At 42.8% G+C, this 27,278-nt stretch overlaps 1 protein-coding gene across 1 annotated transcript in view; it reads right to left on the reverse strand.

Moving 5' to 3' along the window:
* The window catches only part of NFATC4 (nuclear factor of activated T cells 4), a 43,302-nt gene that overhangs the window by 9,622 nt on the left and 6,402 nt on the right, over positions 1-27,278 (reverse strand). The window contains exons 2-5 of the mRNA XM_069961583.1: positions 17,633-18,716; positions 15,833-15,995; positions 5,959-6,158; positions 4,652-4,824 (exon numbers count right to left, since the gene is read on the reverse strand). Coding sequence (XP_069817684.1) covers positions 4,652-4,824; positions 5,959-6,158; positions 15,833-15,995; positions 17,633-18,716 — 1,620 coding nt within the window. The remainder of the gene's footprint in view (positions 1-4,651; positions 4,825-5,958; positions 6,159-15,832; positions 15,996-17,632; positions 18,717-27,278) is intronic.

The raw sequence follows: 27,278 nt of genomic DNA on the forward strand, positions 1-27,278 counted from the left end.
TGCGGATCCGGTGTGTGTGAACGTACCCTTAGAGTCCCACTAGCTAGTATGCTCAAATAAGTGTGCTCCAGTGACTTTGCTTGTTCTATAACTCACAAGTTACATCTTCTCTGACGGTAGTCGTTCACGTGCCCTTTTTTTTTCATATGGCCCAGACAGCCATGAACAAGTCTCCCAACTATGACTTGTCTTTGGAGAATTTGCTGTGCAGACACTTTTTGGACGGCTACTGATGCACATCTATAGTGCTGCCGGCATCCGTGGGTCCGTGGCCTCGAACAGCAATACAGACATTTGAACTGGGCCTTAATTGGGATAGGAATAGCCCTTTATTTAGCTGGCTTCACACTGCCTTAAAATCTTGGAAAAATGGCAATAAAAAAGCCATGGCGTTTTTTTTGCAAAAAATGCCAGCGGACAGATGTTAGCTGGAGGTCAATGGAAGTTTATCATCTACCTTACACACATGGGGGGAGATTTATCAAATTGGTGTAAAGAAGAATTGTCTTTTTTGTGCATATAGTGTTTTTTCTGGGGTTTTTGTCACCTTTTGTTGTCCAGCAACTAGGTCATGTGACGGCAGAGGAAAAAAAAAAGTTCAGCACACAACAACACCTAAACCACAAAAAAGATCATTCACAAATCAAAAACGCCAGAAAAAAAATGCCAGAAAAAAAACATATTGGCCGTTTTTCTGTTTTTTTCTTTCTAGGCCTAAAAATGCCACACTAAAGAACGTGGGCGGGCACCCTTAAAGCTCTCGCACGATGAGCCAGATTAGCTCAACACATGTCCTATTCCAGGCTTAAGGGTCCTATTAGACAAATCAATTTTAAACAAATAACGACTAACGATCTCAAATGAGATTACCATTAACCTGAATTCGTTCACCATTTCATAGAATGATATTCGTTAGTTACAATTGATACAATGATCGTTACTACAATCGTTTGCTCCATCTGATCCCAGCAAAAGAAGGAACGATTCGGAACACTGAACGATTAGTGACCGACTTGTCTTTTTTCTGCTGCATATACCGTCTAAAATTCTCCAGTTCACTGCCATGAATTTGCCACTCCAGTAGTCACACTGTCAAAATACTTTTCTACTTTCAATTAAAGTTGGGTTCAGGCTGCGTTTTTGCAGTCCGTTTAATAGAAAAAACTGATGAAAAAACTGATGGATTTTTGTGCATTTTTCCATTGACTTCCATTATTAAAAAAAGGATAAAAAAAACAGATTTAAACACAATTTTTTTAGTGTACACAAAAACATGAGCGGCCATGTTCTTGTGTATGCTAAAAACTGTTGCCTTTTGATCCTTTCTTTTTTTAAATCCTTTTTTTTTAAATAATAGAAATCAATGGAAAAACGGATCAAAACAAATGCACACAAATTCATCCGTCCCCCCACCATTAAACGGACAGAAAAAACAGTGTACACCTACAACATTCCATAGGACACAGTCTGTCAGGAATTATTAAAAAGAACCTTAGCCCACCGGTGTATAATATTTCTACTTTTATACAATATTCTAGAATATAAAGAATTTATTTTTACAATTTTATATGAACTGTTACGATGCAAATATTTCAATGTGCTGCTGTAAATGTTATTATATCTATGCAACGCTAGTCTAGCTAGTTGCCAAAGCTGTTTTCTATTTCACATTAGGACACAAAGGAAATGCTTTACAACATACACAGTGTGATGACACATTTCCTCTATAAGGATTTGTTATCCTTACAACAACCTGTATGAACCTTTAAGGCTTTGAGGAGACTCTTGCTTCATGTACAGTAGCACCTTGGATGGTGCAGTTTGGTGCAATAAGAAAACCTTAAAACAGCTGAGACTATATTGAGGACAGTGAGGAAGACTGAACAGTTTTAGCCATCTAGGAGTTATGGTGACTTAATCACACACCTACATATGAGCATAGAAAGAAGGTTCCTTGTCATTGCCTTCCTTTCACTCTCTCTTTTCTCTGTCTCCATAACAGCCTTATTACTCAACTTGATCACAAATGTAAGCGAGCGCTAATTTGCTAGATGGGCGCTCGCTTACTAAGTCTATTACACGGCTCGGTAATAGTGCAGCAAGGGCTGCACGGACATTATTAGCGATGTCCGTGAAGCCCTTGCCCTAGTGTAAAATAATAAGTCTATACATACCTGTCTATGCTTCCCAGAATCCTTCTCGCTTTTGCCCTCTGCACCCAGGAACTTCTGAGACGGTTTTTGAAGTGACAGGCTGCTCAGCCAATAACTGGCTGAGACAGAACAGCACCACCGTCAGTATTTGGTTGAACGGCCTCTGACTTCAGAGACCGACTCAGAAGTTTCAGGGGTGGCTGCAGGCAGAGGGCAGGAGCTAGAAGAACACCGGGGAGCGTGGACAGGTATGTGTAGGTTTTAAATAAAAAAAAAAATAATAAATTTACACACTCATCAACCATCAATTTTTAGACTGGAATAAACAACAACTATCAGCCGATGATCATTTCTTCAGCTGATCGTTGTCTTTATTACACTCAGCGATAAAATCTACCAAATAAGCCTGGTTTGGCAGATTATCACTCCATGAAATAGGGCCCAAACAATCATTGGCTGTACTAGGCCGATAACTGTCCGTTTCGGCCGATAACACTGATCAACAAATTTTTAAAAGCTGTTTGGTTCAGAAATAAAATTATCCATTTCTTAATGATTTTTATGTGCTGAATTCAAATATCACAAGGAAAAATGTTAATTGGCTCTAGTTTCTATGATATGGAAGAGTTCTCATGTTACTGTTGTGAATTGTATAGAATACAGTATAATACGACATATTTATTACTTCTGCAATCATAAGGAAGCAAGTTTACTGTTCATAAACTTTTGAAATATATTCATAGGAAACTTAGTTCTATCTGACATCAACTACAATTTACAGGCAGATCCAAGAATTTTTACAAATTAATTATGTTTATTGAACTCTGAAATGTAGGTCCTTATTCAATGGCTACTCGGTGCATTTACACATGTCTTTTGTATTCATACATGGGATTGTCGCTGATAACTGTCCAACAGTAATCTGCAAGCATTGATGGATTCCATTTACCCCGATACCTTAGGCTGGGTTCACACTGCGTTTTTGCAATCCGTTTTTTTTTTTCGTCTGTTGTTTGCAAAAAACGGATGCATTTGTGTGCATCTGTTTTGATCCATTTTTCCTTTGACTTCCATTATAAAAAAAAAAAAACGGATCGAAACGGATCCGTTTTTTTTAACAGACACAAAAGTAGTGTTGACACCACTAAAAAAATTGGTCCGTTTTTTTTTTTTTTATAATGGAAGTCAATGGAAAAGCAGATCAAAACGGATGCACACAAATGTATCAGATTTTTTCATCCGTTTTTCACAAGAAATGGATGAAAAACACGGATAGCAAAAACGCAGTGTGAACCTAGCCTTATACCATAACTATTGGTCATTCTAAAATGATGCAATATACCAGTTGATGATGCAATACTGATGATGCAAACTTTTCCTAGTATTGTATCACAGGCTGTGAGAAATATAGAAAGTACATCTATAGCTTGAAAATTAGAGCCAATTTCAAAATTTGAACAGCATTTTTGATCTCAGCACCCCAAAATTAGTTAAGTTCAACTGTTTTCATGTCGGAACTTTTTTGGCTGTTGACCAGTGTAATCAAAGGTTCATGCTAAAAGGCAATGATCAGCCGACATGCAAAATGTTGGCTTATTGTTTCCATTTAGCATGTTTTGTAAAAATAACAACAACATTGACACTCTGCTGGCTGTTGCTCCCTGTAATAGGAGTGTCTCTTTAATGGGGCATTCGGACTATCTAAAGATCACCTGGGCCGCCCCTGCCACAGCTCCCCTGCTCCTCCCTGCTCGATGGCTGAGCGTGTAATAGCACAGACATCGATCAGGGAACAAGGAGGAACCGAGAGCTGAACTGACAGGTCGGCTCTCGCTTCCTCCTCAATATCGGGCTGTATAATATCGCCCTTAGTCTTATATATCTTACTTCCATAGTCACAATCGTTTACATACTGTGAAAATTGGATTTAGGCCATGTTCACACATCGTATGAGACCGGCCATTCCTTGACCCGGCCGGATGAATTCTTTAGCTGCAGTGTTCTGATGCGGGCCCATCCGTGCGCTCCTGCATCAGAACTTCCCACAGCACACTATGGAGCGAGCGGCTGCGGACGTGCGCACTGACATGGTCCTCTACGTCCGCTATTCAATGAATGAATGACATGTCAGTTGTTTGCGGCGCCGCCAGGGATCCTGGCTGGAGCGTATTCTATGCGTGTACGCTCTGGCCGGGATCCCACAGACGACAATACATTATATATCCTCGTAATAATCACGGACGTGATTTTATGAAAATATACGTTGTGTGAACATAGTCTTAGCATGAAATAGCAAGCAATTCAGTATATAATTATCAGATGAATAACTTGAAGCTTTTAGATGCTATGCAAAAACGGCACCAGCTTATACCGGCTGAGGGGCATTTGGGTTCCTTTAGACGCCAGGACCAGTTGTGATTGGAACCACTGCACCCACTATAGCTAATCCTCTAATTATGAAGTAGCATTGCTCTGTGATATGTATAATCTTTACTTACAACACTCTATAGGTATAGAGGCCACTTGCAGAGAGATTCCTTTTCCTCCTCCTTGTGGAATATGCACCCGGAACACAAGACGGACACGTGTATTTTTGCGACCGATATCTGTCTCCCCCTTCCTTAGCTCAATGTCTGAATTCCGAAGTTTCAAGATTCCAGCGCAGTCTATACTGGAACATTGGACAGATATAGTATCCATCAATAACATTTCAAATCAATAAATCAGTTTAATACAAGGGGGAGGAGGAATTAGCAATGATTAAACAGGCGTAAAAAAAAAGTCAAACATTTTTCTGCAATGCTTAGTTGTGAAAAAATCTTCCTTCTTTAGAGCAAAGAGTGAGCAGAGCGTTCTTGTAAATTGGAGGTGGCCACAGCATCCTGGTGTGATGGATTTATTAAAGGGGTTGTCCAGTGAAAATCTTTTTCTTTCAAATCAACTGGTTTCAGAAAGTTATATAGATTTGTAATTTACTTCTATTTAAATATTTCAAGTCTTCCTATATATCAGCTGCTGTATGTCCTGCAGGAAATGTTGTTTTCCTTTCAGTCTGACAAAGGGCTCTCTGCTGACATCTCTGTCCAACAGAGGAACTGTCCAGATCAGGAGAGGTTTTCTATGGCAATTAGCTGCTGCTCTGGACAGTTCCGGTTTCGGACAGAGATGTCAGCAGAGAGCACTGTGTCAGACTGAAAGGGTATGTGCACACTGAGCAATTCTCGAGGAATTGAAGCAGAAAGTTTTGAGGCAGAATTCAAGCAGAATTTAAGCCCCCCATTGACTTCTAGAGGATTCCTCTAGCAGATCTACAGCAGAAAATTCTGCTTGAAAATTCTGCAGTGTGAACAACAGAGTAGAAAACCCATTGAACACAATGGGACTTTGCTCTGTACATATTTTACGGGAGGAATTTCAAGCTGAATTTCAAGCTGAATTTCAAGCTGAATTTCAAGCCAAATTCCTCGCCTTTTCCTCAGTGTGCACATAGCCAAAGGAAACATTTCATGCAGGACAAACAGCAGCTGATAAGTATGGGAAGACTTGAGATTTCTAAATAGAAGTAAATTACAAATGTATATAATTTTGATTGATTGATTTGAAAGAAAAAGAGTTTCACTGGATAACCCCTTTAAGAAATGTAGGCCTCTTAATAAGTCTAACACAAGCAGAGTTTTACATAAGACCGGCATGTGAAACGCTTCCCTTAGTAAATTACCTCTAAAATGTCTGTAGATATTATGTTACAATGGAAAGAAATATGTCACTTGAGTGAATTTCCTCCTCTTTGTTGCATGCAACTTACTTGGCACACATGTTGTTCTCAGGTAGAAGAGACATCTCCAGAACTTTGGTGCTTCCCACAAGAGCTTCATAACTGGGTGTGGCTACCATTTTCCCTGTGATCCTATGGACCTGGTAGAAGGCATGAGGTCTCAGGTTGCGCTCATCTGCGGTGCCAATGAACATCTGAAGGGTAAGTGGCTTTTCATTGTATCCTAAAAGCTGCAAAGGACAGGGTTAGATTACCGTTCTGTGTAATAAAAGACAGCGTAATTAAAGGGACTGATCAGTGTCGGCACGAGTGCTGATCAGCTGTTTGGCACCTGCATTCTTCACTTGAATGGGAGCTGAGCCGCAGTTACAGGTCGCCACCACTACACAATGAACAGAGACAAACTACTTCCTGGGGCTTCAGCAGACCCCCGGCTGCCATGGAATCCCATCGACACCGGATGATCATATCACAGGGCTGCCAATGGAGTTTCAGAGATTTGCAGATCCATTACATGTGTTGTGATTTCATCATGCCATATAGTGGCTTAAATTAAAGGGGTTATCCAGTGCTACAAAAACATGGCCGCTTTTTTTCACGACTCTTGTCTCCAGTTCAGGTGCGGTTTGCAATTAAGCTCCATTCACTTCAATGGACCTGAGCAGCAAAACCCTGCCCAAGCTGGAAACAGGAGCGGGGATGTCTCTGGAAGAAAGTGGCCATGTTTTTGTAGTGCTAGATAACCCCTTTAACAGGATCAGAGATTTCTCTGCACTGGTCCTAGCTGTCATACTAACAACCAAGCTCCCGTGATCCCAGCACTGGGCTTCTAGGCTTTCTAGCCCAAATCCCCTCAGTGACTGACGTAAAAACAATTATGGGTGGTTACTAACCGGTTAAAGGGGAACTCCAGGTAGAGGTTAAAAAAAACCGCATTACTTACCTGTCTATCCCAGTTAGTTTTGAAACTACCAAAAATCCATTTGTTTGGGGGGTTTTTGTTCTGTTTTGTGTTTCTGTTCTTCATGGTTTGGCATTTCCCAGAATGCAATGCTTTCCCTCATGTGATCATTACAGCCCCCACCTATTACAATCAGTAAAATTAGTGCAGCAGCTGCTTCTGTTCGGTCAGAGATGGTGAATCACTCAGGGGATGGGGTTATCCAGCCAAGCCTCCTGTGACATCACGCCCTGCCACCTGTCTGCATCATCAGCCTGTCATCAGCAAACACACACAATGTGAGACAGAGGCATGTAAGATTTGTCTCCTAAGGGATGGTAGCAGAAGGAGCAGGAGACAATGTGAATTGGCACAGGGGCCATTTTTTTTCCAATTCCTTAATTTCTATCAGCTACCAGTATGGCAGAACCGTACAGATTTAGCAAAAGCGTTTGACACAGTTCCTCATGGACGTCTGATGGGTAAGTTAAAGTCTATCGGTTTGGAAAATTTAATGTGTAACTGGATTGAAAACTGGCTTAATAATCGTACCCAGAGAGTGGTGGTCAATGATTCCTACTCCGAATGGTCCCCGGTAATAAGTGGTGTACCCCAAGGGTCAGTACTGGGCCCTCTTCTGTTTAACTTGTTTATTAATGATATTGAGAATGGAATTAACAGCAATGTTTCTATCTTTGCAGATGACACCAAGCTTTGTAGTACAGTACAGTCTATGGAGGATGTGCAGATGTTACAGGATGACTTAGACACACTGAGTGTTTGGGCGTCCACTTGGCAAATGAGGTTCAATGTGGATAAATGTAAAGTTATGCACCTGGGTACTAATAACCCGCATGCATCATATGTCCTGGGGGGAGTTACTCTGGGAGAGTCACTGATAGAGAAGGATCTGGGTGTACTTGTAGATAATAGACTACAGAATAGCACACAATGTCAGTCAGCTGCTTCTAAGGCCAGCAGGATATTGTCATGCATTAAAACAGGCATGGACTCTCGGGACAGGGATATAATATTACCGCTTTATAAAGCTTTGGTGCGGCCCCATCTGGAGTATGCCGTCCAGTTTTGGAACCCGATTCATAAAAAGGATGTTCTAGAGCTGGAGAGGGTACAAAGACGGGCAACTAAACTAATAAGGGGAATAGAGCATCTTAGTTATGAGGAGAGATTAAAAGAATTACATTTGTTTAGTCTGGAGAAGAGACGTTTAAGGGGAGATATGATTAACTTATTTAAATATATAAATGGCCCCTACAAGAAATATGGGGAAAAGATGTTCCAGGTAAAACCCCCTCAAAGGACAAGAGGGCATTGCCTCCGCCTGGAGAAAAAAAGGTTCAATCTCCGGAGGCGACAAGCCTTCTTTACCATGAGAACTGTGAATCTGTGGAACAGTCTACCACAGGATCTGGTCACAGCAAAAACAATAGAGAGCTTCAAAACAGGGCTAGACAAGTTCTTAGACCAAAATAATATAAATGCATATGTATAGAACCTATCACCCCTCCCCCTTCCCTGTATTCATCCCCTCCTTGGTTGAACTTGATGGACATGTGTCTTTTTTCAACCATATTAACTATGTAACTAAGATACGGTAATACATTGTAGAGACACATCTATATAACTTTTAATGTACTTTTAATAGAAAACAAGTTTTTCTTATGTGGAGTTCCCCTTTAATGAAGCAGATGGTGAAATAGTAGTGACCACTTATACTCTCCGAGCACTAGGACGGGAGTGGTTGTGGACTTTTTTTTAAAGTTGTTGACTAAAATGTTCATGTCTCTATGTGGAATTATATGGAACTCATGTAAAAACTGTGAGCATATCCTAGAAACCCTGAAATATAATTTGCTTTGAGCCCTCTATCCTCCTTTTTTTTGGTTGAGAGGGAAATGTAGATGGTGTATCACATGTTTCAGAAAGCCCAGGCAAGCATTAGTGTTCTTTTAGACGCTGCGCTATAAGTAAGAATGCAAGCGTGGGAAAGAGAAGAGACGAGAACAGCTGGGAATCATCTTGTCACCCAATGAGCTTTACAATGCTAGAGCCTGTTCCTTACCCACAATGCCTTACCCCGCCTCCTAGATATACTAGCTGATTGACTCTGCTTCCAGACTTGGATTACTATACAAGAAAGACACAAAGAATCTAACATCATAGCAGCATTTCAGTCCGTATTGTGCACAATCCAATTAAAGTTTGTACTATTATAGTAATTATGCATAAGCCCTAGCTTGGTGCTGCTCCCTATATCACAGGCCCCTCTTTATTTTTAAGGTGGAATGGGTGACCGCAGGAAATCCTACCACAGCTAGAATCAGACACCACATTTTGACCAAAAAATGCAAAAACAATGTGGTTGGGTGTTAGCTGGGAAATATGGAAATATGAAACGCCATACATACTGTACATGACATGTTTGTTCCTGGCAATTTTTTTTAACCCTTTAGGCTGCCATCACACACTGAGGAAGTGGATCTAGCAGGAAGCAGTCTATGCCTTTTTCTTATATATTTCCTCTCTTTTGGGTGAAGTCATAACTATGGCTAAGAAATGCAGAAACACTTAAAGGGGTAGTACGGCGTTTAACATTTTTTTTATTCACTAAATAACACACATTAAAAAGTTATAAAACTTTGTAATGTGTGTTATTTAAGTGAATTGCCCTCTTCCCAGTGTTCCCCCCCACCCTGGAAGTGTGGTGCAGTATACTTACTCAATTGCTGTTGACCCCGGCCAGCCTCCCGAAGATGACGTTGTCGACCCAAGATGGCCCCTTCGGGTGTTCCCCCCACTCTGGAAGTGTGGTGCAGTATACTTACTCAATTGCTGTTGACCCCGGACGCCAACTTGGGTCAACAACATCATCTTCGGGAGGCCGGCCGGACCGCTCCAGCAGTCCCTCATGCCAGCCCCCCTCTGCCGCGTCATCAGCTGCTCAGCAGCGATTGGCTGAGCATAACAATGCAAAGTTGTATAACTTTGTAATGTGTGTTATTCAGTGAATAAATGTTAAACGCCACACTACCCCTTTAAGTGCCCTGTGTAAACACGGCCTGAAGAGAGAGTCACAAGTCTATAGGAAGAAGATCTACATGTATTCCATGGCACTAACCATGGCACTGCCCAAAGCCACTATCTCAGAAGTGTATTGCAGTACAAAAGTGGGAAAGAGGTTTTATAGTGCAGTGTCCCTGAGAAGATGTCCATTACTGTTATAGCAGCATGTATAGATCAGTACTATTGGGGGAGATTTATCAAACATGGTGTAAAGTGAAACTAGCTCAGTTGCCCCTAGCAACCAATCAGATTCCACCCTTCATTTCTTACAGACTCTTTGGAAAATGAAAGGTGGAATCTGGTTGCTAGGGGCAACTGAGCCAGTTTGTCTTTACACCATGTTTGATAAATCTCCCCCTATGTGTTTTAGGCTCTGGGGCTGAAGGTCATAGAATGCTGCTCCTGCCACCAGGTATCACTGTGATTTGCACCTTATGTTTGCATGGCTGAAGGTAAACTACAAAAAGGTTAACTGATGTTTCTAATAACTCATGCCACTGTCTGCTGGTTCTTTGCCTTTACCAATCCCTGAGCTCGCTACCTCAGAGGATCTTAACCTATTACCAGGGGTTGTCCAGTCCCCAAATAGGTCCAGTTCAATTAGATTCCCCCCCCCCCCCCAAAGAGCCTCATATATAGTAGGGTGGGGCTAGTTGGAGTAATTTCAGTTTAGTTTCAGTAGTGATTATTGATTAATACGATTATTGATTAATAAGATTCTTCCAGGCCCTGGCCTAAGGCCAGGTCCCTGTTGTGGGAAAGTTCCTTATTCTTTATGGCTGCCAACACCTTAGCCATGTCCAGCTAGAGCACCTCAAGGAGGGACTAAACCAGGACGGGATGTTGTATTTTTTTTTTTTTACCTCTGAAGGCTATTGAAGTGTATTGAGGTATTGTACAAGGCAGTAGTTAAGCTAAGTGCAAAGGCCAAGTCTCTACTGCCAAAATTATAGGTATTTAAGGGGTATCCCCAATGGCTAGCTCTCCCACTGGGTGGGCCTGTAATCCCTGATCGTTTGTCACTCAATGCCCACAGGATAGCTCTGGCGGATGTTCATTTTCCTGGATACAGGACTCTTTTAAGTCCTCTTTTACCTTTGACATTTATTAAGTCTGGCATTTTTTTGCGCTGGGCTTAAAAATATTCCTGCAGCGCCGACAGTACGCAGATTTATGTAGAAGCGCACTGCCTCTACATAATTCCTGAGCGCACAGAGGGAAATCGACACCAGCTCTGAGCTGGCTTAGGTTTTTAAATAATTTCTGTGCCCCAAGGGTGGGCAAACAGACCACTCCTGACCACTGTGACAAGTGCCTTGTTTGGTACTACAATAACAGTCCAGCCACATTACACCCCCTGGGGTGCTGCAATAGGACCACATTGGGAGCCACCCCGTAACTATTGCTACCTCAGAGAAGTGCTACCTCCTGTGACGCTCACTATGCATATATGAATATGCATAGTGGGTGGCCCAGAGCAACTCCCCTCGGCTCGCCCAGCACACCCCTTCCCGTGCTGCCCACTATGCATTTCATATATGCATAGTGAGCGGCACGGGAGGGGGCAGGCTCCTTAGCACCTGATTAGCATAGGGGCAATAAAGGACTATGTAGAGAATGCGGTGGAGAAGAGGAGAATGTTTTACAGCCCTGCAGTCATCAGGTAAATAGATAAGCAGATTCATTGGTCAGAACCTGCTGGTGGTGAATCCAGTCTAATAGACGTTAGGAAGCTTTAAGGTGGTGGCAGAAGGTCGGCTTACCTACTGGTCCCCTGCACAAGTTGCACATGAGATATGTCTGTGACCTGTCTGTGACCTATTGTTGGTGGGGTGGTTTACACTGTTTGCAAATGGTAACCAAGAGCCCCATTATTTTTATGGGAATTTTTTTTAGCAGTTGGGGGGGCTGCTTTTGACTATTTTCATGTCTGTAGGGTGAGCTGTTGCATTGTTGTGTTTTTTGTATGTCTGTGCCATGCTCATCTTCAAGAGATGTGATCACAGCTTCTTCACCCACCCCAGCTCACATTCACAACATGTGTGTGCAAAGTCCTGGCTGGGGACAATATTTCATGCACTTGAGCTATTTTTACTTTTTTCAAGATTAGGTGCAATAGATTATTTTTCAAAAGTTGTCCGCATTTCTCATCTGTCCTGCAATGTTTTTCTACATGTGTTCATTTTACTTAGAATCTGCCCATAACAAGAAGATGGAAGGAAATGGTTTCAATATTTCATGAGCCATCAAGCGTGACACTACATTATTGCACAATGCATAGTAAACACATACCTATAGAGATTACCAAAGGTCACATAACTTAACACACATGCACAAACACACATTCACATACAGACATGTGGCCTCAGGCTTGCCTTGGTTGGACTTAAATGTAAATTCTGAGCGTTATAATAAGGCGGGGGTGGTGCTGATTTCAATATAATTACGTCAGTTTTTTTTTTTTATCAAAAATATATTTGAAAGATAAGATATGAAGCTTGAACTGGAAAAATGTATATTCCCTGTAAAACAGTTTGCTTAAAGAGTCACTGTCATATTTTTTTTTTTTTTTGCAGAAATCAATAGTCCAGGCGATTTTAAGAAACTTTGTAATTGGGTTTATTAGCCAAATTTGCCATTATCTGCATGTAAAAAGCCTTTTCCCAGGTCCCCCCCTCCCTCCTCTTTTTCATCCACTCTGAAAAATCTGAAAATTGTGACTTGTTGCAGGAGACCTCCCCTGTCTGTTCTAGGGAGAGGGGAGGGGGGAGGAGGAAGGAGGGAGTTAGCCGGCAGCAGAAAGCAGATAACAGAGGATTACAGGCACAGAGCTGGGTGACAGCTGTAATCTGAGCTCAGACAGGTCACTGGTGACTGTCACAGGAGATATCCCGTGAGGGATTTGTATATTAACTCTTTGTTGTCCTGTTTTGGTCTTTTCTTTAGCTCTCTCCATAGGAGAACAATGAAGACAGGGGGGAGAGCTTCAAACTGATTTTTCATGATAAAAATGCATTTTTCGGATAATAAACCCAATTACAAAGTTTCTTAAAATCGCTTGGGCTATTGATTTCTGCAAAAAAAAATTTCACGACAGTGACACTTTAAATCTTGAGACATATTCTTTAAAGAGAATTTGTCAGGTCCGTACCAGGTACAGAGCTGCAGACACAGGCAGATAGGTGATAGGGAGATAAAACAAAAATTGGCTTCATCTTTATTGATGGCCATTTGCAGAGTTATAAAATAGCATTTTTATTTAGTAGGTAAAGTGCTCCAGAAGTGATGTTGAGCCTCAGCATGCATACCTCCTCCCCCACCGCTTCCTTCCCACACCCTCCCTGTCTTACATGATTGAAATATAAGGCTGGAGGCTTGGCTCTGTATGTCAATCAGTCAAGACAGGGAGGGTGGGGTAGGAGGTGTGCATGCTGCGGCTCGACATCACTTCTGTGGAGCTAGCAAGTAAAAATGCAATTTTATGGCCAAAAGCAAAGACAAAGGCATCATTTGTTTTATCTCCCTATCACCTATCTGTCTGTGTCTGCAGCTCTGTACCTGATACGGACCTGACGGATTCCCCTAAAAAGAGTTGTCTCATGTAGCCAACCTATTTTTAACATTGAAGCTGGCAGGGTGATCATCAGCTGATTGCTGCACATGCAGAAAGTTCCTGTGGTTGTTATTGGTGGGTGCCGCTGTGGTTGTTATTGGTGGGTGTAGCAGCATCCAGTCAAGCATTTCCCCTGCAGTGTTTGCTACAGGACATGATCGGCACTTAAAGCGGCACTTTCAGCAGGTTCTGCAGAGAGAACCTGCTGATATGCTGCAGTAGCCCTTTACCCGATAAGTCAGAACTGCTGGGACAGCTTCCTGGCAGATGAGCTCGGAAGAGGCCACTATGCATATATGAATATGTTCAGTTGGCCGAACTGTGCGGGGCGGGCTGCGCGAGATGGGCGAGACAGGAGGAGGCTGCATGAGAGAGCTGGACGGAAGGGGAGGGGGCTCAGGAGGAGGGGGGGCAGGACAGATGGTCCCGGAGAAAGGCGACGCTCCAAATGCTCCTCAGCCATCAATTTGCATGGGGGCAATTATCGACTTTAAGATGATTGAAGAGGCGAACAGGAGCAGTTCTAACTGCGATCAACTTATGAGGTAAAGGGCTACTTGGCATATCAGCAGGTTCTCTCTGCAGAACCTGCTGATAGTGCCGCTTTAAATTATAAAGAACCATTAGTGATGAGTGAACTTACCGAAGGTTAAGGTTCATCCAAACCCGAACACTCGGCAGTTGACTTTGGATTGATGGGGAAGTTGGATGAAGCTCAAGCGAGTCATGGAAACCATGGATATGTAATGCTTCAGTCTCTCCTCCTGGCCAGCAGAGGGAGCTGCTTTCATTGCATACAGCAATCTAAGGGAAGCCAGGGTAGATTCAAAGCCTGGGGCTGCTGTGTTAGCTGGATATAAATGTACTGAGGGAGCAGTAAGAGCTGTGACTGAGAAATGGGCAAAACCAGGTGTGAGGCAGCTCAGGACACCTGCAAAACGTAACCACAGACCTCTGGCAGAGCGTGTGCCACAGATCCAGGGGAGACAGGAAGTCCAGTACCAGATACGAGTAGTTCGGCCGCGGTACAGCTACAAGTGCTGACAGATCACAACAAGTTAGTGAAGCCACACTTTGGGGAACAGACTAAGTGCAGCTCAGTACAGGGGAGTGTATGGTTCAGCTGAAGAGAAACAGGTTACTGCCCCAAGTAGTCACTGTGTGGGACCTGGTGCTTTCTGTAACCCTGGGAGACGGCGTGTGAAGGAGAGGAAGATTCCCTTTACAAACGCTTGCAGCCCAAGACAGGGTTAATACCTAACAAAACTACTTACTTTTTTATGTGAAGACTGTATGTTGTTCATATTAGTAAAGTTATATTCTTCACAAGCCAGTATCTGTCCCCGTTCCTGCACGCCTCCAGTACATTACAGATACAGTCATAGGCTATGTTCACACAACGCTTTTTCAGCTCCTTTTAAAACGACGTCTGTCATTTTTGAGTCTTAAATAACGGACGTCATTTAGCAGCCGGGCCTCCCCTTAGTGCAATGACGGCTGTTGGTGCATTATACCAGTTTGGTTAATAATTGGCCTTTGGATGCGGCTTAATTGAAAAGTCCATTGAATTTATTAGTAAGAACTAGGGATGGTCCGAACCGAGTTCGGTTCGGGTTCGTACGAACCTGAACTCTCGGTAATGATTCCCGCTGTCTGCCCGCTCCGTGCAGCGGGCGAATCCAGCGGGAGGGCCGCCTGGAAAACTGGGATACAGCCATAGCCATAGGCTGTATCCCAGTTTTCCAGGCGGTCCTCCCGCTGTATCTACCCTCTTCACGGAGCAGGCAGATAGCGGGAATCTGATGCCGAGCATTCGGGTTCATACGAACCCGAACCTCGGAGCATATACGGGAGAATTAAGTAAATTGTGAAATTTTTTTCTCTGAAACCCTAAAAATTGGCGCATGCCAGGTACACACTATTTTCTAAAATTGTACACTGTTTTGGCAACACGTTGTCGACCTAAGCTCTGAGGTTGTTTTTTTTCCCTACAGGGGGCATAGCTAGAGGGATATGTGCTTTCCGAAGTAATTTACCAATGAAAAAGGCAAATTTTAGGTATCATTTTTGATGCAAGTGCACGCAATAAAGTGTAAATTACTTAGCATTTTGCATCTGGACAAGGATTTACTTACCAAGGTGCAGCAAAACAGTAAATGACAGAAAAGAATACTTGTACAATGCTATCTGCATGCCGGACAATGAGCAAACAATAGTAAACTTTCCCCCAATTGTATAGAAATGTGGCTGTAGTATTTTAATGCTACCTTGACAATAGGATGTCCTCCAGGTGAAGCCTTTACTGCACCCCTGCTCCCTTCTGTTTCATAATGGGCTCGGTGATGAGTCCTGGGTTGTACCTCGATTCTCAATTCTAAACCCTCATACTGGCAGGGCAGTGGCCAATCCAGAGGTGGTAAAGAGGATGACCTGTATAAAAACCACAGAACTCTCCTTTAGAGCAATACATATAGTAGGGTTACAGCAATAACATATGTATGGTTACAGGATAAAATAAAGAACTTCCAGTGCAGTCATTTTTTTTAGGTATAGAATAATTATAATAAAATTCCATCCACTTAGGATAGTATTCGATAGTATTTTTATATTCAGTGTTGTTTAGTTAGTAACGATAAGTATTGCTTTATTAAGGTTCCCTCCATGTGGCATTTAATGCGTTTTTTACAACCAAAATTAGGACTGGATTAAATAAGAGGAGAGATGTAGATTATTTGTTTTTAGTTTCTCAAAGAGAATCTGTCACCAAGTTTATGTTGCCTTAAAAGGGTTGTCCAGCATTTGGCATTTTTTAATATATTGCCCATGTAAAAAAAATCCTATGCTTACCTGTCTGCAGAGTCCGCAAGTGGGGATTCTGATTGGAATCTCCGTTTGATTTTTATAGTGTGAACAGGACCCTTACACAGTGCTCTCTGCTTCCACCCCTGTCCATGTCAGGAACTGACTAGAGCAGGAGAGGTTTTCTACTTTGGACTGTTCCTGACATAGACAGAGGTGGCAGCAGAGAGCACTGAGTCAGACTGGAAAGAATACACCACTTTAGAACTTTAGAGAAATACTTGAGAGTGAGAGATAGTAGTACCCGTGTTTAGACTAATGTCTGACCACATTCTGCCCTACAGTGTTGAGCTTCCATCCTAATAGGGTGATACAAGCCCCAGCCATGGTTACCTGGGTGAAGTTAAGTGTCTGAGGGTGTCCCGATGTCGCCTGCACTGCGAGATAGAATACCTTCTGGTATCTTTGTTCTATCCAGGCTAGTTCCTCTGTATATCAGGATACTACCTTGCACTTTGTAGAGTGGTTCTTGGCGTGGGCTGGGTTAGTCCCTTCTTGTAGTGTCTAGCCCTGCATCATGGAAATAGTAGAAAAATACTAGAAAAACTGAGTGTCTCTGGTTGCTTCATACATGTGTCTTAGACTCAGACCAAAACTAGACTGTCCCGGACAGGGGTCCTGGCAGGGATGTCCGCTCTGTGTGTCCTCTTCCCACGAGAATCTGGGTAAAACTGATGCTACACTTCCTCCCACCAAGTGACTACTTCTTACAGGGGTATGCAAGAGACCCTGTGTGTGGTGGAAAGGAATGTGTGCAAATAAGAGAAGGAGAGTGATAGCTTAGAAAAGAAGAGTATTTCCACTGGACAATAAAAGTATATAATAGTATATAAGAAACATTAAACCTTTGCTTACTTCAGCAATACATAAGAACTTATTTAAAACACTGATATCTAGTAGTGAAATTACAAAATACCTTCATCACCACTTAACTTTGAGCAAAGAGCTTTTGCGACAGGTGTAAAACACAAAACACATGCGGTGGGACACCACATAAGCATAACATGTTTATTGTTTTATATTAACCAGCACCAATATATTAAAAATGCTGAATGCTGAACAACCTCTTTAAGGCAACATAAACCTAGTGTCAGATTCTCTTTAAGAAACTGAAAGCTCCCCCAAAGGAGTAATTTCTGTTAAATTATGGATTATAGAACAAAGAATGATCTTTGTAAAAAGAAATATTAATTCATTTAAAGCCTTACCTAAAAATTGGACTTTGTCCTCCAACTCTTGCTTTAGACCAGGCCAATGCAGGAGGTACAGCCAAATAATCCATCCCTACAGTTTCTTTCCTGGTTTGAGGGAACATCGCATTGTTCTCATCACTAGAACATGCTCCAGAGGAAAAACTCTTAGCAGGACTGGAGGATTCCTCAGGTCTAACAGGTGCAACTGTTTGTTCTGCTGAAGTTCTTCTGGCTTTTTGTGGAATGTTATCACCTCTTTCTTGTGTGGTTGCTATTGCTTGTTGGTTGTGCTCAGAGGGCTTAGGGGAAGCCTCAGTTTCAGAAGACAAATTTTCATCTCCCAGGCTTCCCCTGCGTGAAGGAGAAGGGGAAGGTGAGCTGGTATGGTGGATACCATCTTCATTAGAATTTGAGTACCTCCTTTTGCCACATGGTGAAGTAGGCCTTGATATTTGGCCTTGAGGATATGGTGACAGGAGTTCTTCTCGAGATGAAGCTAAAGTGCCAGAAGGACCACTTGGCCAGAATTCATCATTATGGACACTCCAGGGTTTTGGTGAACCTCTTGGAGATCCAAGGGGAGAAGCTAGTGTAAATCGAGATGCAGCTTCATTAAGCTCTCTTTCCACCTCTTCACACATTTGCCCTAGAGAATCACAAGAGGATGCTTCAGAAGAAAGTATGCTCCATGAAGAATGGCTACTTGCTGGGCTAGGGCTAAGGAAAGAGTCCCGATACACAAATGGATCTGGGGGCAAGAAGAGTTGATCACGATGTGGTCTTTCATCCCAAATATCTCCTCTGCTTGGTTCTTCCTGCTCCCCATCACTATTTGAGGGTGAGTCACTTGTTATACGTATACTTGGACACTCCAAGAAGCGTGATCCCCCAAGTGGAATGAACCGAGAAGGCTGGCTGAGGAATGTTCCATTTATATCATGATCGGAGGATCGTCTAGGGGGTGGTGAGTGCATGCCTGCCCTACTAACACATCCTATTCCACCACCAGTTCCTCCCGAAACACAGGTATTAGGGGGATTGAGGGTCATGGTGTCTGGGGTCACATCATTACATAGAGATGGGTCATCTGATTCCAGATCTGTAGTGGTGTGATAAAGATATAGAATGTTAAAAACCTGTATTTAAATTGATTCATAAATTTAAGAGTTTTAAGCTTATTGTTTCCTTTTGTTAGTTAACTGGCTTTTCAGTATACAGTTAGCCTTTAATATGTTTTTAATATTACTTGCTGACGACATGCATTCATTATGGCTGTCCTTTTTGATCTTGAAGGGCTGAAATATAACCCATAGATATATACACATTAGGACAAAGAGCTCTGTGTTCTTATATTCAAAACTATGATCAACGATTTATCTGCACTAAGAAACCAAAAATAGTCAATTGAGCCCTATGTCATGGGAGCATAACACTGTGACAGGTCTCAGGCTATTCATGCTTCTCATTACTGGGAGACAGAAACATCCTTCGACATTTAAGACTCTTATTGTCTCATCCCGATATTGTGTTCCCGTATTGTGAGACAGTAAATAAACACAGTCTTTTATTCCCATTCCTGAGATACAAAAAAATAGATAGAATCATAAGGCAGGAAAGAGAATGTTTGAACAGCTTCCTTGAGGGAAAGGAGGTGACAGAGGATACATATCCTGGTAGGATAACACTATGATTTAATAGTCATATACAGGACCATATGCTGCATAATGTACATTGGTTTTAGCTAGCTCAATTTTTGCAGTTCAAAATATGGAAAACATAGCGGAATACATTTCTCGGTAGGTTTTATCTGCACCGTAGAGCAGTGGTTATTATGCTATCTAAAAGAAGCGAAGCGCTTTGTTTGATTAGCGTTCTGCTCATCAAGCTGTTGGCGCTGCTCCGCTCCCTGCCACTTCACCTCAGGGTCCGGTGAAAGGCTAGATCCAATCCTGGGAAACGGGGAGAAGTTTCCCAGGATTGTATCCAGCTTTTCCTGGCATCCTGGGAGGAATGGCAGGGAGTGGAGCAGTGCTGAGAGGCCGGCGGCATGATAAGCGGAGCGTTGATCAAATAAAGCGTTTCGCTTCATTTGGATGAGCAATTCAATCATCTCTAATCCCAAACATCAAATGTCAGGTGTTTGCACATTAACCTTAATTACATTATGGGAAAATCCATTAAAGTCCAGCAAATTTTTTTTTTTAATTAAAGTATTGTATTGCCCCCCCCCCCCAAAGTTATACAAATGATTTTCACTTATTACAGGAAATGCTTATAAAGTGCTTTTACTACTGCATCAAGGCTTTACTTCCTGGATAACATGGTGATGTCACTTCCTGGATAACATGGTGATGTCACTTCCTGGATAAAATGGCGATGACACGACCCGACTCCCAGAGCTGTGCGGGCTGTGGCTGCTGGAGAGGATGATGGCAGGGGGATGCTCAGTGTCCCTCCAGTGCCCTGTGTCCCTCAGTGTCCCCCTGCCATCATCCTCTCCAGCAGCCACAGCCCGCACTGCTCTGGGAGTCGGGTCGTGACATCACCATGTTATCCAGGAAGTGAGGCCTTAATGCAGTATTAAGTGCAGGAAAAAAGCAATTTATGTGCATTTCCCGTCAGCACTGCCTGTCAGCAGTCTTGAGCCATCAAAACAGTCTTAGGCTGGGTTCACACTGTATTTTTGTAGTTGTTTAACGTATACGTTTTATGGAGAGAAAAAAGGATAACAAAAACGGATGCAAAAATGGCGTTTGGCGACGTTTTTCCACTGACTTCCATTATAAGAGTGAACCCCTTACCCCTTTTTTTGCGTATACAATGATGTGGTTGACCATGTTTTTGTGTATGTTGAAAGAATCCATTTAAAAACAAATATGTTAAATGGACTGCAAACACACAGTGTGAACCCAGCCTTAGGCTCGAAACACACAGAACGTTTTTTTTTTTTTTAAACTGCCACTGCAGTTTTTTTTTTTTGCCAAAACCAAAAGTGAATTCAAATAGTATGTAAAATATAAAGGGAGGACTTGTACTTCTGTTTCCTGTTGGATCCTCTTCTGGTTTTGGCACAAAAATGATAGTGTTCATTTTCCAAAAAGCTGCCGTGTGTGTTTCCAGTCTCATAAAGTCATGGGTTGGGTGAGTGAAAATAAAGAGAATCTGCCAGATGCAATGCACGTTCCAAACTGCTGACACTGTAAGATATCTGGTAGCTCAGGGAGACACATGGTATTTTTCATATATCTGTCTGTGATTCCAGAATGTAGAAAAATATTTTTATTATATCGTGAAAAGAGTTAGACAGGCTTTCCTGAAGTGCAGCAAGTTGCTAGGGTGGGTTCATACTGAGGAATTCTCGCAGGTAAACTCTGTGGAATTCCGCAGTATGTCCGCGCGCACGGCCGCGTGGCTTTCCGCCGGCTCCATAGAAACCATTCTATGGGCTGCCATATTCCGCTATCCGCCGAAAGAAGTGACATGTCACTTCTTTCGGGGGATAGCGGAATACCCGGGCCATAGAATGGTATCTATGGAGCCGGCGGAAAGGCGCGCGGCCGTGCGCGCGGACATACTACGGAATTCCGTAAGAATTCCTCAGTATGAACCCACCCTAACACCTCCTTACTCACCCTCCCCATACCTGAGCCTGCTTGGAACTCAGCTTCCAGGAGGCAATCAAACAGGGAGGAGAGAGGAGGTATTCCAGCTTAGGAAAGCCTCCTTGCCTCCTTGTACCCCAGAATAAAAGCATTTCTTTACATCTTAGAAGCCCAGCTGGATATATTAAAGATAACACGTATCTCCTTGACCTAACAGTTACCTTACCATGTCAGTGTTTGGAACATGAATTACAGCTGACAGGTTCTCTTTAACCATGTTCTGTTATATATCATCCCGAAATTACATTAATATGAACAAAATTCTTAAAACAGCGATTTTTTTAAGGATACATTGTTTTTTTTCTTTTTTTTTTAAACCCATAATGTAAGCTATCTGTAACAGTTTCACTGTGTTTTTTCCTCTTGATATAACATTGTCAGCATTTCCATTATAATCTTTCATTATCTATCTTTTTCACTGTCAGTTCCACTTAACAAAATGAGGACCAAATACTGACTAAACTACTATGTGTGGATCTGGCCTAGGAGTGCTGCAAAATCAAACACTGTGTTGCACCAAAGTGACAAGTGTGAACCTGGACTAACAAAGCTGATACGCAGTGTCATTTTGGGGGTTTTACCATGAAGACAACCCATTTCTATGTCCTATTAGGGCACATGAATGATACAGAAGGACCCTGCGAAGGTAACTTTCTGGGCATATCAGCATATTAAGGCTGCATTCACACGTTCCGTTTTCTTTCTCTGGACTGTTTCCCCATACGACATGATGTATCAATACCAGGGAAGCCTAAAGCATTATTCCGGTGAAAAAAAACTTATTTTAAATGAAATGGTGTCAGAAGGTTATATAGATTTGAAAATTAATTTCTATTTAAAAATCTCCAGTCTTCCAGTACTTATCAGCTTCTATATGCCCTGCAAGAAGTGGTGTTTTCTTTCCAGTCTTACACAATTCTCTCTGCTGCCACCTCTGTCCATGACAGGAACTGTCCAGAGCAGCTGCAAATCCCCATAGAAAACCTCTCCTGCTTTGGATAATTCCTGACATGGACAGAGGTGGCAGCAGAGAGCACTGTGTCTGACTGGAAAGAATATACCACTTCCTGCAGAACATAAAGCAGCTGATAAGTACTGGAAGACTAGACTTTTTAAATAGAAATAAATTACAAAGGTATCTAACTCAATGACACCAGTTCATTTGAAATAACTTTTTTTTTCCATCGGAGTACCCCTTTAAGGGTAACCCAGTTATGAGAACAGAGAAAATAAGTTGTTAAAAAGAATTCTCACCAAATTTTCAGTGACATTAAGTGGCAATCACACCTTTTGCATGTGTCACGCTACCTAGAAAATGGATACATGGTACAAATACCTGTGGTTTCCTATAACATTGTGAGCTCTTCTGTTTGGTTGATCATTACTTGAGATAAATAACTGAGCCGTGCTATATTTTTCCAGCTGATTTATGTATAGCAATTGCTCAGGTTCTTATTTCTGCCTGTATCCTCCAGTCTGCAGAGGAAATGGGTTGGTTTTGATCCTATTTCACATGTGTGAGTCTGGATGGGGGGGTGGGTGGTTGGTTGTCGAGCGCTTTGTGACCACAGTAAAAAGAATATGTAAAATATTTGAAGACTAATTTGTCTAGAATTGAGTAAGCTGGCCTGCATTCCTATGGAAATATCATAGGGTGAAAACTGTGACACGACATCTTAATACTTGCTTCATCTGAAAGGCCATGATCTGGTCTGTGCGTGAGGCGACACGTGTGAAAGGGTTTACAGATACAGTCTAAGATACATCAAGAAGCGCTATAGTGGAGAGGAGGGGGTCGGTTCCCTTTAAGCTGACATTGAATGCTCATTGACCTTTATAGCAGGCAGAAATCTTTCCTCACAGACACTCTGTGGCTCATGGGAGCCCTCCCCCTCAGCTCCATAAAGTTATCCAGAAGTTCAGGGACATATGTACCTAATTACACCCCCCCCAACCCAAACTACGCCAGCCGAAATCACCGTCACTACGGCAACGCTCGCCTGCCAAACCTCTGAGGGACTAACTTCTACCACATGTTGGAATATCTAAATAAGAATGATATTCTAAACAAGTAAGAGAGGGCGGGCGGGAAGACGAATCTCCACAGTAATAAACGGATGGAGGAAAAAGAGGAAAACACAAGGCCCGGAACCCGCAGCCAGCCACATTAATAATGAGCGGACACAATAACACGCTTTACTGGGAGACTATACACACAGATAGATTACAGCCAAGGATTTATAGGAATACAATGTAGGAAGGGAAATATTAAGGCACAGTATAAAATGTGTTTATTTCCTACATTATATTTTATATTGTACCAAGTTTATATAGGAAGCACTGACTTTTATATGTCCTAAGTGTTAGAGGGAAGAAATGGCAGGAAAGTGACATAGGGAGAGGTTGGATGGGGCTTGAGGAGCTGCAGAGGCTCAGACATGGCAAATGGGGATCATCAGCTAGAGGTCAAGTCTCCTAAAGTCACCAGCTGAGGGTTTCCCAAGGTAAGGAACACATACACATCCTAGAAGACACCTGGAAGTAAATGAACACACAGGTTCCTCAGCTAACTATATAGTGAGAATCCAAAAAAAAGAGCTAAAGTCTATTCGTCCTGGGGCTAAAGTGCATTGTGCTGTATAAACAAGAAAGCTGTTACTATCATGAGAGTCTTTTTTTAATTTCATCATGGTAGGATAGGGGGCCATTGAAGTGCATATAACCAGCAAGAAGTAAAATGCTGACTGACTTTCTTTGATCAGTAGGTAAAATATGGTTCACTCGTCTTTGCTTTAAAAAAAACTGTTGGTTCAAATGTCTTGAGAGGTGCAATTGCAGTCTTAAAGGAGAAGTCAGGCAAGGGTTTTTTTTTTTTTTTTCCCTCAAAAGTCAGGGGGGGGGGGGGGGGACATAAAAAAAACTATATAAACTCACCTCTCCCTATGCCTCTCCAGCACTGGATTGCTGCTCCAGGACCCCTGCTGGGCTTCGGGATCTTCTCTCAGCTGACGCCGGTTGATTAACTGCCTGCTTAGCCAAGCAGTGACTGGGGCAGGATGCCGCTGCAGTCACTGATTGGCTGAGTACGGTTGATGTCCCACCACGGGAATTACTTGTCTTTACAACCCTCGCAAAAGCCTGTACTTCAAAGTAGTAGTGGTGATGAAGTAGTACCTAAGTTTTTCCACTAGATGTCGTTAGTATGTATTTTGTATGTATTGCACAGCTGTGGGTAACTAAAGGGTTATTATTTCTGTGATTTGCGCACCAATGAGAGCTATTTTTCTTCTCTGTCTATTTCTTTTCTGCTTTCTTCTCTTGCACTCTCTTCTCACCCACTCACAGCACATATTACATTTGCTGTTGGAAGTTGTCACATGGAGAGAGGAAGTGTAGCCACACTTAGTGAGCCTTAGTCTGGTTCCTGTAGCGAGAGGATGTCAGAACAGATCCGGCTGTAGTCAAGCTGGGCCCTGGTTTATGCCGGGTCCCCTGTCAGGGACAGAAGAACCAGCCCAGTGTAGTCTAAGTGTGGTAGTGAACAGACACACATGGGAACAGACACTCTTTTCTTGAAAGCAGCACTTACACGCACTATGCAGTGCTAAGTATTCTCAGAAAGGACAAGTCAGGGATGACCCCAGCCCACGCCGTGAACAAGTCTAAAGGTGCAGGACAGTGTCCTTAAGAAAGAGGAACTGATCCGGATAGAGCAAAGTTGCTAGAAGCTTACATATTCTATCTCGCAGCGCGGGTGTAATCAGAAAACTCTGACCACTCTGCTCATCCCAGGTAACAAGGTCTGGGGCTTGTGCCACCCTCCAGGACGAGTCGCCCGACACTGGGGGGCAATAGGTGGTGCAAAGACCAAGGAGTCAAAACACAGGCACAAGTATTCTCTCTACTCCCAAGTATTCTACTTATTATACTTCTAAAGTTCCGGCAGAGCACAGTACTACATTGGGTTGGGACTCTCTCGATATCCTCCTCTCTACTTCTTTGAACCTCTTCTACCTCTCAGCACCCAACCCAGCAAGCATGGCTGCACTGCTCTATCAGCTCTCAGCACAAATCCTGTCTCCAAAGTCTATTATCAAGACAGAAGTCCACTGTATATTACTGTATCAAGTATTTCTAAAAGTAAAGAACTTATTTATTTATTATTGATTATTCTCTACGCACCTACACAGCCATTTCATCTTCCTTGGGTCATCTCTCCTTTCTGTGGGTGGCGGTACCGATAGTCCGGGTGGGTCACAACTTCACTCCGGACCACCGTCAAAAAACGCCCAAGGGACCCCCAAACAGCCTGGCAGGTTACTGACCACAGGGGAAAGGGTATAGCCAGCCTCACTAAAATAAAAGCAGATGTGCCAGCTTACCTGTGTGCCCAACCGGCACTGGCATTACAAAAACATAACACCTGGCTGAGGTATTCCCCGACCAACCATTACTGTAGTGGAGTCACACTTCACCATCTGGCAAATGACCGCTCGACCACTACACCGGTGGTGCACCACACGTGCACTCCATCAGCTGGGAAGGAATTTACCCCCACGTTGGCCGGCTGCCAAATAAAAAAAAAAAAGACTGGATTTCTCCTTTACATTTACCATTTTCTCCCTCTTCACTATCATGATAATTTGTGAGGATTTTTAAAAATGTTGTTTTCAATAAAATAATGTCCACACATGTAAGTGTGGGCTGAACAGCCATTAAGGGGCTACAGATCTATCAATTTGGGACTAATATTGGGAGTTGGGAAGACACTGGGTAAAATTGGTCATTCAAATCATGAGTTTGTCACCACTTGACAATGACCAGTATATCTTTGCTGGGTATTATAGAGTATATTATTCTGCTCGTTCCAACTAGCACACCTGCTTCGAGGTATGTTACATTAGTAAATTATAAAACTATATGCATTAAACCTGTCAGCTCTTCCTGACCAGTGTGCAGTCACTCCTGGTGTCGGAGGTTTGCAGTGTCCCAGAAGCCTTGTGCCATTGCTGGGTATATATGTATGTAGGCCAGCACTGATGTTATGTGTATTTAAGCAAATCTGTACCCAAAATCTGACCCCCCAAACCGCTTGTACCTTCGGATAGCTGCTTTTAATCCAAGATCTGTCCTGTGGTCCATTTGGAAGGTGATGCAGTTATTGTCCTAAAAAACAACTTTTAAACTGCCAGCCCAGTGCCCTATGGGAGTGGACTAGATTGTGTATGCATTAGGCTGGCACACCCTATCTGTCCCTCCTCCCCGCCCTCCTCATCATTAGGAATGCTCCAGGCAGATTGCCTCCTATTCGTCAGCTGTGTCAGCCCAGCGCATGGGTTGGATCGTTAAGACACCTGTGCAAATGTTCAGCATGGAGAAAATGTTCCAGTGGCATTCCTAATGATGAAGATGGTGGGGAGGAGGGACGGAGGGGTGGTGCAAAGTTAGGGCACAGATATTCTAAGCCACGCCCTTAGGGCACCGGGCTATACGTTTAAAAGTTGTCTTTTAAGAAAATAACTGCATCTGATGCTGAACGGGGCGCAGGACAGATCTTTGATTAAAAGCAGCTATCTGAAGGTACAAGTGGTTTTGGGGGGGGGGCAGATTGTGGGTTCAGAGTTGCTTTAAGGGTATTCTGTGGATAAAGGTGCTTTCTATATTTTGGCCACTAAATGTCTTTAACTATTTTACCCTATAGCGAGCACAGGTTGAAGATGCAGAAGGGGTTAAGTGTATATGTGACTGTATATGATACTGTAAGTTCTTGAGAGGAAGTTTGCCAGTTGCCTCCCTACCTTTGAGCCTATGACAGTCCTGTAAAAGTTCCCCTCTAGTTCTACAGCCTCAGATGTTAAGGTACCACAGAGCTTACTCCACCAATAGGAAACAAGTCTGGGTTCCTAATTATAAGTCTGGTGGTGAGGGCCATGGCATCAGATTAGTCTTAGTTCTGGTTTCAGTGAAGAAAGGCCAGCAGAGGTCCTGAGGACCCTTCC

The sequence above is a fragment of the Dendropsophus ebraccatus genome, chromosome 3 (genome assembly GCF_027789765.1).
Source record: "Dendropsophus ebraccatus isolate aDenEbr1 chromosome 3, aDenEbr1.pat, whole genome shotgun sequence".
Taxonomy (NCBI): domain Eukaryota; kingdom Metazoa; phylum Chordata; class Amphibia; order Anura; family Hylidae; genus Dendropsophus; species Dendropsophus ebraccatus.